The following is a 10958-nucleotide window of genomic DNA, read 5'->3' as shown; positions in this document are numbered from 1 at the left end:
TTGAATCCAATTGTCCTTTTTCTAATATGATTTCATTGTTCTACAGATGTGCACAAAAATAGCAAGATCCAAAGAGCTCAGACAACTGCAGGTTTCTGCAAATGTTTCTCGGAGCCTAAACGACAAGATGCTAATTAAGATTTCTAAGCTTACAGTATCCAGATTAGAGGCAAATACGGTTGACTCTTTAGTGCAGGAAATCTTTCATGGGATCGTCATGATGAATCTTTTTCATTCGATACGCCTCCATCTCCTCGGGAGTAACCTACAAAATGCATGACATGGTGTAAAAAAATTCATCGAGGAAGCACTGTACTCGAGCAACATCATACAAAGAAAAGAAAAAAAGGTCGTACCCAGTACACAAGACTCCCGCTTTACGCAGGGTCTGGGAGAGGTGAATGTCAGCTAACCTTACCCCCATTTATGGAGAGGCTGCTCCCAAGTCTCGAACCCGAGACCTACCGCTCATGGGCGAAGGCACTTGCCATCGCACCAACTGGAACATAATGGGTATTTATTTATACCTTATCGTCCCATTTAACATTGTATTTGCGCTTTCTTTCATCCTTTTCTTCCGTCTTTCTCTCATCCTCCTGGAAAAAGCAACACACATGAACAATCAATCAATAAAGTTCGGAAACACAATGGCTAGTATAGGGGTGATGTGAGTTGACTATTAAATATATAAAGTGACATTAAAAGTAGTAAATTGAAAATGAAAATGAAAATGAAAATGAATCCCACAAGATCACCTTCTTAAGAGCATCATCAAGTTTTTTCTGGTCAAGGACCAAGTCGTCGGGTATATCAGTTCCCCAGGTAGCAACCCTCTTTTCTTCTGTTGGAGCAGGCTTCTCTGCAAAAAATTTGAAGAAACGGAATGTAACTGAGTATGTGATAAGAAGTTCTAAGTATAACAAAGTAACAAGACATATCCACATGTACGAAGGTAAAACAAATAAAAATCTGGAAACACAATCGTAATCACAATAAATGAAATGATGAAATCAACCACAATAAATGATATTACTTAATATGGATAAAGCACTCTCCATAAACAATAAAAACAGTGTTCTCAAACATTAAAATAAATAAACAAAAACATATGTGAAAGGTACAAACCTTCAGAGGCTACTTTGCGGGCAATGTTCGCATTCATTAGGTCTGCAGTTGCCACGGCAGCCTCAACTCCAGCTACACCAGTGCAATAACTGTTCCGAATTGTTTGCTTACAACACTTGTATCCCCATTGGTGATCCTTCCACCATGATCCCCAAACACTTGTGTGGTTATTGATGTAAACATCCTCTTCATATTTACTCTTTGGAAGGGATGTCTCCTTCAAAGAAAATCAGAAGAAAACAGATGTTAATTTCCTTACTGAGCATTCAAAGATGCTACATATAAAAGTTAGAGGGCAATCTTGATATTATCAAGCACATTCTGAAGATGAAATTGCCTAGGAGACAACTAGGCAGATAAATTTATCAGATAAATTCACAAGAGATTTACGTTAGCAAACAACTTGCATGTGGTCCAACATCCTAGTGGATAGGGTGTTTGGTTTCCACCCATGCAACAGACAAGGTTTGAAACTCCCCCCTACCCTAAACTATTGTTAGCTTTGAACCCCCCCCCCCTCCCCTTAATAATAATGAATTTGTCAAAAAAAATAAAATAAAATAAAATAAAATAGTTAGCAAACAACTTTAAACTACATAGAACAGAGAAATCTACACCAGACCAAAAGACTTGAGAGTTCATAATAATTTCCTTAAAAGACATTAGATATGCAATAATGATGAAGTCACACATAATCACTGACAAAATAAATATCGTGCATAAGCAGCATAATCTTTCAGACAAAGCCACATTAAGGTGTGAGAAAGAACCTGCCTAAATAGCTCCAAAATAATTTCGATCAATTATCCAGGACCCCAATGACAATATTGACGTGTACCAACATGTGAGCATCGAATGGTTAATTACTAGCACGGTTCATCAAGAAATGAAAGCCAGCAAAATTGTTAACAAGTCTTAATTTGTAAAAAGATTATAGATGCATAAGACATGCACACAGACACTATCCTCCCCCTCTCGCAATTTTTGCATACGGATAAAAGGTACAAATATCATTAATGCAAGGCAAGATATCAAAACGGAACTGATTTGAGAAAGAATTTAATCTCATATATACCATGCCCCTTACAACTCTGCCAGCACGATTATATTCAACTTGGTTCTCAGACTGTCCCAAAAGAAGCTCCTTCGGAAGTTGTTCTTCAGTTGCAGCATTGCCATACTTCTCCTTAATGACCTTAAAGTTCTTATACAGTAATTCTGCTTGAGATGGAGCAGCTTGCATGTGAATGTCTTGCCCTTTTTCCAATGCCTCCCATGCATGAATATTGAGCTGCTTGAACTCTAGAGCTTGCCCACTCACTCTATATTTGTTATCTCCCTGTAAAAATGGCAAGTTGATAAATCATTTTTTCTTCACATTCACATAATTAAAAAATAAATACAAAATATTCCAAGTTAAACAACTCACTCCATAAAACTTATCATTCGGGTCAGCATCAGGAAGAGGATCTTCACGCATGGACCGAGTTTTGGGATCATAATAAGCAGAATTGACATCAAGATTCAAAAGATATTTAGCTGTGTCCTCCCGAATGCGCAAATTTCTGAACCAAGAGAATTCAAAATTAAAACCATGTGTGAATCATCTTTTGGGGGAAGGCCATACACAAAATAAAAAATGTTTCATATTAAACAACACAAAGACAATCAAGGAGATAGCAAACAAAGCAATACATGCCTGACAGTTCCAGTGCTTCCACCACCAGTCGTGCGAACACGCTTCTCAACCCTTGCAAAATCCATCTGTTTGCTTTCGTCAACCTTGGCCTCATCTACCTTCAGAGCATCATCATCGTCATCATCTTCACTAATCTCCCCTTCCCCATTCTGCTTATTATTTTTCTCCTCCAACTTTTTTATCTGCTGTTCCTTCAGGTATTTCCTTCTAGCCTCATCCCTTGCCTCGTATCTCTCAATGATATGAGCATAAGTTGCTGCATCAAAACCATTCCATCTATCCCGTTTTCCATCATAATCCAGCTCAAAACTCTCTATTTTTTCATCAGGTGCAATGTGCATGTTTGTCCATCTTGCTCCTTTTTTTCTAGGCCTCTCCATGCACAACTTTGTGGTATGCGTGATCGCCCCACAGCTGTAAAAAGAAAAGGATGAAACCCCCTGGTAATAAATAAATCCTAACTCTAACACAAAATATGGTAAGAAGAGTTTAAATTTTCTTTCATGGGCTAAAATATGCATCCTATCCCCAAGAATAAGTAAATCAGATACACAAACTTTTGTTACTAACATGATTATATCACTATAGTGACTATAGAAAACCAGATCAAAACTTGTCTGTAGGCATTCAACAATTTAACGACCGAGTATAGTTTCCTGACAAAACTCATGGTACCATCACAAATTATAGAATTATTAAGTAAATGCATATAAATTCTTTGATAGACTAACAAACCAGTTTTGGATAAGAGCGGATATATGAATCTTGTGAGCTCATAACACCATCAGCAATCTTGTCATTCCCTATATGAAAAGCACTTCCCAGTGGAAAGACGCGATCATTAAACTCCCACTACAATTAGTGAACAAGTATATGATATTTGAGATTCAGTTACCGATATCTTAGTGAAGATGACAAGCTAGATGTGGTATGATAGCAGGAGAAGAAAATCAGGAACCAGTATTACAAGCAATGCATGATCCACATACTTTTCACATGCTCCCTTCCGGTACTTATCAGCCTGAAAAGTCTTTGCACCTCTGTCGTACCAGGATTTTGTATAATTTGGATCTGATTTCCATTTCCTTTGATGTTTCAAACTCTACACAGAAATAGAAAGAAAAGACCCTAAGCATATGTCGCTTTGACATCTAAGCAAGGGAAAGGGTTGACGAATCTTAGAATGTTAGCTTACTCGTTGATTAGCCTTAAGATACCAAGGTGCATATGACATATATTGAGGAATATGAGGATTAATCTCTTTCCCATCCTCATCAACTTCAGCTGGCGCTAGCCCAGCTTTACGCGCTTCCTCCAATTCCATCTGCTTCCGATGATCCTCCCTTGATTTGAAAGCCGCTGCACACACCATAAAACATTACAAAATAAAATTGCAGGATTGCATTCTTACAAAAGTGTCAATTACTCAAATTGTTTTAGACAATTACATAACTGAAATCAAATTACTCACACCAACATCGGCATGATGTTTCTGTCTATATAGGTATGCATAATGGGTTCCTATATACCAAACTGTTCAGTAATTGCACTTGATAACTTAGGAGAATTTGCAGAATTACATTGTAAACTCTTAAAGTAGTTAAATTAGCAAAAAGGGATCAATTTCATTCACCAATTTTTGAGCAGAAATAGACCCCTGAAGTCTGAAATATCATTTCACACTCCCACCCTAACTCACACTACAAAAAACAAAATGTCAAAAACCTAAGCGTTGAGTCCCATCCATCTTCTTCCGATAAAATCGCAACATAACATATCTCGAAATTAAGAAAATATCCAATAAATGTTAATATTCAATGGACCGGGTGCTCGTAATTATCATAATTATCCACAAAACTGAGACCAATCTTCCCCAACAATTCAAAAACCCCCAAAAACCTAAGCATATTTCGATCATTCACACTCGAAACGCAAAAGAATGGGGTTTTCTTCAAAATTTAAGCCCTCGTTCGCTCCTTGTTTATCAAGATTCTAAAATATTTAGCGACAAAAAAACCAGTGACCACTTTGATTTGAAAGGCGGTGATCGATTCGAGAAATTGGGAGGCGATGAGAACTGTAGGTCTGTAACTTTACCTGATGCAGTAGCCATGGTTGAATGCAGGAAGAGCAGCCCCAAAGGAGCGGAGAACGTTCTGGAAAAATAAAGGAACACCGAAACCAATTATTTCATATAACTGGGTATTTATATAGGGGAAATTCTTTGATGTTTTAACTTGAGTTGTGATTGGGCCGTTTATAGTTATTTATTTATTTATTTATTTTTATGTTTCTCTTTTTTATCATCTCTACTCCCTATAATATGTCAATTTTTCTTTGATATTTAGTGTTAGTGTGTTAACTAAATTGTTAGTTTGTTGGGGGAGAAAAAGAATTGGTGGAGATCGAATTCATGCTAAAATGTATAAGTATGATTGTTTTCCACCATATGGTAAAATGTCAATGACAAAGTTTTCTTTCATTACTGAATAATTTTCATATCAAGAGAGGGTATTATCTTATTCGAAATTCACACCATGAAATAAGGCCAAAGCATAAAATTTGGATTCCAAATCTTCAACAATTAAATCAAATTAAATAAGTAGGTATTGTGAAGGGAAGGATTGGAGTGGTGTGTAAAATGAAATGAAAACGCAGAGGAAAAAGTTATTATCACTCATCTCATTGACAGATTTTTCTACGATCCCAGAACACGATTAATGCTAACTTTATCATATTTTTCATACATTTGTATCATTTTGTTAAAGGGAACTTTAACGAAAAGCATCCGGTACTGTTCATTTTAACGAAAAACCATATTTTTACACTAAAAAGTCAATCCTGGTACTATTCATTTTACTCTTTATTTTGTCCTTATCATTAAAACTCAAAGTTTTCAAACTCTTTTCATTAGTTTTCCTTTTGTTAAATAACCCATCAACGTATATGAATCTCATATTTATATAGAGATAGTACGATTGTGGTATGAAAAATATAGTAAAGGTAGTATTTTTTAAACCACAGTCCAATACACTAAATATTATAATACTAAAATGAACACTTCAAAAAGAAATTCTCACTAGTTATATTGGTATACTCAACCGTGTTACCATGTACACTGAAAAATCTATCAATTATTTTGGCTTATTGGTGTACTCCCTCCCCACGTGGCAACTTCAGCTTAAACAAGAACCATTGGATTAGAAACTTTAAAAACTACTTTATACGGCCTCCGCATGGATCATGACGATTGACGTTAGGACACATCACGAGATCGAATCTAAACGGAATATCCCTCCTCCGCCTATTCTTCATCACGCGCCATACCGCCCACGTCCTCTCCTAGTCACTGGCTTGATGACGCCGTCAAAGGGTCCACTTAATTTCAAAAACGGCGCCGTGTCAAGCTATCCCCCGTCCGTATCGCATCTTCTTGGCAACATGAATTCCACGTATATGTATACCCCTCTCCTCCTTCACCTTTACTCTCTGACTGTAAGCTCTTCTCATCTGCAAATCCACCTTCGCCACTTCAGATCGATCGATTCATCTTCCTCCTGAGCTCATCGGAATTCATGGCGAAAGAACCAGCTCGCATCCTCGTTACTGGAGCCGCAGGTACTGTATCGAATCCATAATCTCACTGTTTCTTCGAATTTTCAGCAAGCCCTGATCGATCTTCTAGATCTACGATCTTGTTCTTGGTTGGCAACTTGTAAATTTCATATGATTGATGCACCGTTTAGATCTGTACATGATTATGTGTGTGTGTGTGTGTGTGTGTGTGTGTGTGTGTACCGTTTATATCTGTACATGATTATGTGTGTGTGTGTGTGTACCGTTTAGATCTGTACATGATTATGTGTGTGTGTGTGTGTGTGTGTGTGTGTGCTAGGACTGAGAGTGGGAGGAGCGACGAAGTAGTAATTAGATCGATGTTTTGAAATGATGTGGCTTGTGATTTGTTGAAGTAGCGATCCGATTTGGATGAGTTATGAATTTGGATGATTTTTGAGTGAGTGATGTTGAAAGTGTGTATATTTGTGGATTTGCAGGGCAAATTGGATATGCGCTTGTGCCGATGATCGCAAGGGGAATCATGCTCGGAGCGGATCAGCCGGTGATTCTGCACCTGCTTGATATCCCACCAGCTGCTGAGGCTTTGAATGGTGTCAAGATGGAGTTGGTGGACGCCGCTTTCCCTCTGCTTAAAGGTAAATACCACTGATCTGTTATCGGTATATGGAACTGCGTGTTTGTGTGTGCATGTTGTGGTTGAGTTTGATGTGATTGGTACCTGTTGTGTATTGTATCAGGTGTTGTTGCTACAACTGATGTTGTGGAAGCATGCAATGGAGTTAACATCGCCGTCATGGTCGGTGGCTTCCCTAGGAAAGAAGGCATGGAAAGGAAAGACGTCATGACAAAGAACGTTTCCATCTACAGGTCCCAAGCTTCTGCACTGGAAAAGCATGCAGCTCCTAACTGCAAGGTAAAAAATATTGAATAGAACAGAAATTATAGGGTAGTTTGTTGATTTTTATAAGGAATATGTAATTTCATTATGATATGAATTTGTGCACAATTCAAATACATCTTCATGCAGAATCATGACAAATCAGTCAATTATGTTCATACTGTGCTATGTTATTTTCTCTGTTTTTCGAATGTAATTATATAGGTGGTTCTGCGGATGCAAGATTATGAATGTGTCATGTTCTCCATAAGGGGTGTGATTGAGCTCCCTTTTTGATACCAAATAGCTTTGTTTAGTTTCCAATCAAATTCATCATTCAGGATCGGTGTGTATTCAATTGAGATTTTGAGCAATTTTGATTGATTTATGAGTCTATGATTTGATGGAGTTTAATTGATTTGTAAAGATTTCATGTAAAATTTTGATTCAATTCCCTCGGAATCTCAGGGGAAGAGATGAGATTTGTGAATGCTTAAAATACATCTCGAAATCTGTCCCATTCCCTCAAATTCCTCAATTTTTTAAAATTCTTTAAATAAATTCCTAATTGAATACACCTGGAATGTTATAAACTTCTTTAAAATCCTAATTGAATCACCAGATTTCTTAAAGATTTTAATAAACAGTAAACTATCTTAAAATCCTGATTGAATACACATTAAATTTTAGAGAATCACTTAAAATCCTAATTGAATACCCCTAGATTTATTAAAAGAATTAAAATCCCTTATGGTACAAGAGCTTTTACATTTTCTGTACAACATGAAGACACTTATTGCAGTTAGAAGTTCAAATTGATTTGACATTACAAGCTCCCTTTCCTATTTGCAGGTTTTGGTTGTTGCTAATCCCGCAAACACCAATGCATTGATCTTGAAGGAATTTGCACCATCAATTCCTGAGAAAAACATCACCTGTTTGACTAGACTAGATCATAACAGGGCCTTGGGCCAGGTTTCTGAGAGATTGAATGTTCAAGTTTCTGATGTTAAGAATGTTATTATCTGGGGTAACCACTCATCGTCGCAGTATCCTGATGTCAACCATGCAACTGTCAAGACACCATCTGGGGAGAAGGGTGTCCGTGAGCTTGTTGCTGATGATGCATGGTACATGATTTGATCTACATTTAAAACTCACTTTAGTCCTATTATTAGGTTTACTTACAGTGAAGCACTCTTTCTTTTCATAAGGTTGAATGGAGAATTCATTTCCACTGTTCAACAACGTGGTGCTGCAATCATCAAGGCCCGTAAGCTGTCAAGTGCATTATCTGCTGCAAGTTCTGCTTGTGATCACATTCGTGATTGGGTACTTGGAACCCCGGAGGTACCTATGATTCTGTTCGGTTTTCAGTTAGAACATTTTATACAGATCTATTATATACTTATTATTTATTTGACCATACATTCAGGGCACTTGGGTTTCCATGGGTGTTTACTCTGACGGCTCATACGATGTACCTTCTGGTCTCATTTTCTCATTCCCAGTCACTTGCCAACATGGGGAGTGGAAGATTGTTCAAGGTAAGAGTCTGTAGTCTCTGCATTTCTTAACAATTGAATAGAATGTGAACATTCAAAGTTCTAATACACATTTGTTTCACAATTGTATAGGACTCTCTATTGACGAGTTCTCGAGGAAGAAGTTGGATGCAACTGCAGAGGAGCTCAGTGAGGAGAAAGCTTTGGCATACTCTTGCCTCTCTTAGATGCTCTTGGCCTTTCCTTGGTGTGGTTGTAAGTTGGCCTCCCTGCAATGTGTGAGAAAAGCAGCTGAAGTTTTGAATAATGCCATTGTTAAGATAGAGAGATATGTTAATGATGCAGAAGCTGCTTTTGTGGGTTTTACAGTTGTTGAGCCCAATATTCTATTCGGACACTTCGACTTTTTTCTTCTTTTAGTTGCATATTTGAATGGGATTGTCCCATTGACGTAAAATAATCCATATCTGCCTTGATTCTAATTTGTTAGTTCTTGTGCTTATGTTGATTTCCAAGACTTTCTAGGAGCCCTCAATGCTTTATACGCCTTATTACCTCTCTGAGGGCTTTAGGGTTCCGTTAACATATATGACCCGCTATCATATCGGCTCCAGTCTGCGGTTGTACTTAAATGGTTTGTAGGGATTGTTGATTGCGATCATTCGTCTATATCGTAAATGGTTTGTGATTGATTTCTTTAATTTTTGTTGTGTTGTGTTTGTCTTTTCGAGATGTCCCTTCCCTCGGCTTGTTTTGCTTGCAGCTCTACTTTACCTCCATTTTTGTTGTACTCATTTGTCTTAATTTGGTGAAATGATAAACAACGGGTTTTCAAATTTTGATGGAGTCAATTGTAAGTCGATTATTTTGTGTTCAAGTGCTTGCATGTTGTGTTCATGTTTTGTCAGGGAGTCATATGTCTACAGACGCTGCGGGTCTGTTGCTCGTGGGAGACTGGTTCTATGCGAGCTGCAGCCTTGAGCGCATATAACTCCAGATGATAGGATCTATAGCTCTACTGGTTGAGAGTATTTCGTTCCCCCTCGCTCTCCTTTAAGTCGAACTGCTTTGTGACCTTCTACTATGATTGACAACTAACCACATAGTAAGGATCATATTTTCCTTTTCAACAGCCATTACAGAATCTCCTTATGACGTTCTTTGATACTTCCCCAAGTGCTGAATGAGCTAATACTGATCGTTTTCACGTAGGGTGAGACTCGACCGCTAGTGAGCTTAGCCTGATCCACAACTAGGGCTAGCACTACCAGGATTAGTAATTATGTTGTTGGAAGACTATCTTTTAGGCGGAGGGACGTATATACCTCTTGTGCGGGAGCTTGGATCTCGACACGGTCCTATGAACACGAACGAAGGTTTTGAACCACCTTGCACATCTAGAACTTCTAAGGTCGTCGGATTGGCTACGGTATGTTGAGTTGCCCATGTGGTTTTCGTCTCGCAAGACTTAGGGTTGAGGTGATTGCTCTAGGGACCTAACTAGAATATATGAACCATGAAATACCTGTGTTTTTGTGTTGTGTTTGTTTTTTCACTCAAGCCTCTTTAAATACTGGTTTGGGAGAATAATGACCAATTAGCCAATGAAAATTCTAAGCATATTTTAGGATGAATAATTTTTTTTTTTCATCTAATTATCACCTAGATAATTAGGAGGTTTAATATCCTCATTAGGATGGAATATTCTTCGATTTATCTTTTTTAATAAATACTGCATCTCCCATTCACCCACATAGGGTGTGGCTAGGGAAGGGCAAATACACATCGGTTATGAGTAACCGCGGTTACCCGTCCATTTAAATTTCACAGTTACGGTTATGGGTAACCGTTTAGATAAATAAACGGTTATAGGTATAACCGTTTACCTGCGAAATTTAAATGAGCGGTTATAGGTATTAACCGTGGTTATAAACGGGGTAATCGTTTACTCATTTATTTTATATATGTAAAATTAACACAAACCATGTTTCCTATTGAACAAAACTTTGATCAATGCTATTGACTATAGTGCATGATTTATGTAGCTAATATAATATAGTTTTCCTTAACCACTTTAAATTTCATAGTCATTATATATATTATGTTAATACTTTACATTCTGAGTTAAATAACCCAAGAATGCTGTCTTTTAACAATTTTCGTAACCCAAGAA

At 37.5% G+C, this 10958-nt stretch overlaps 2 protein-coding genes across 9 annotated transcripts; one reads left to right on the top strand and one right to left on the bottom strand.

Moving 5' to 3' along the window:
* LOC126606424 (pre-mRNA-splicing factor SLU7-like) lies at positions 1-5034 on the bottom strand. Of its 8 annotated transcripts, none has more exons than XR_007617205.1 (10): positions 4922-5034; positions 4020-4183; positions 3814-3926; positions 2825-3238; positions 2555-2690; positions 2201-2464; positions 1126-1342; positions 756-859; positions 357-596; positions 1-265 (listed from the first exon to the last, which is right to left on the bottom strand). XR_007617205.1 is itself a non-coding variant. In XM_050273809.1 (10 exons), the coding sequence occupies exons 1-10, from the start codon at positions 4935-4937 to the stop codon at positions 188-190; spliced, it is 1575 nt and encodes a 524-aa protein (XP_050129766.1). In that variant the 5' UTR covers positions 4938-5034; the 3' UTR covers positions 1-187. The 8 variants fall into 8 exon arrangements, 6 of the variants coding, with proteins under 6 accessions (XP_050129766.1, XP_050129770.1, XP_050129768.1 ...); XM_050273809.1 differs by having other exon boundaries at positions 528-596; XR_007617206.1 differs by having other exon boundaries at positions 194-265; positions 419-596.
* Positions 5035-6273: 1239 nt separating this feature from the next.
* Positions 6274-9267, top strand: LOC126607591 (malate dehydrogenase-like). The gene is made up of 7 exons (XM_050275246.1): positions 6274-6442; positions 6880-7038; positions 7141-7316; positions 8133-8410; positions 8495-8630; positions 8716-8827; positions 8918-9267. Exons 1-7 carry the CDS (start codon positions 6400-6402, stop codon positions 9010-9012), a joined length of 999 nt encoding a protein of 332 aa, XP_050131203.1. The 5' UTR covers positions 6274-6399; the 3' UTR covers positions 9013-9267.
* The last annotated feature ends 1691 nt before the right edge of the window (positions 9268-10958 follow it).

This window comes from Malus sylvestris, chromosome 16 (genome assembly GCF_916048215.2).
Source record: "Malus sylvestris chromosome 16, drMalSylv7.2, whole genome shotgun sequence".
Taxonomy (NCBI): Eukaryota; Viridiplantae; Streptophyta; class Magnoliopsida; order Rosales; family Rosaceae; genus Malus; species Malus sylvestris.
This window is presented reverse-complemented; position numbering and strand designations above follow the sequence as displayed.

Bases quoted from the DNA above. Each gene is read 5' to 3' on its own strand.
- LOC126606424 (XM_050273809.1), bottom strand. The intron at 2,691-2,824 runs GCATGTATTGCT...CTCTTGGTTCAG, and splicing joins GGAAGCACTGGAACTGTCAG to AAATTTGCGCATTCGGGAGG. The intron at 597-755 runs GTGATCTTGTGG...TGCTTTTTCCAG, and splicing joins TTGATGATGCTCTTAAGAAG to GAGGATGAGAGAAAGACGGA.
- LOC126607591 (XM_050275246.1), top strand. From the start codon at position 6,400: ATGGCGAAAGAACCAGCTCGCATCCTCGTTACTGGAGCCGCAG. The intron at 8,631-8,715 runs GTACCTATGATT...CCATACATTCAG, and splicing joins GGGTACTTGGAACCCCGGAG to GGCACTTGGGTTTCCATGGG. The intron at 8,828-8,917 runs GTAAGAGTCTGT...ACAATTGTATAG, and splicing joins GGAGTGGAAGATTGTTCAAG to GACTCTCTATTGACGAGTTC.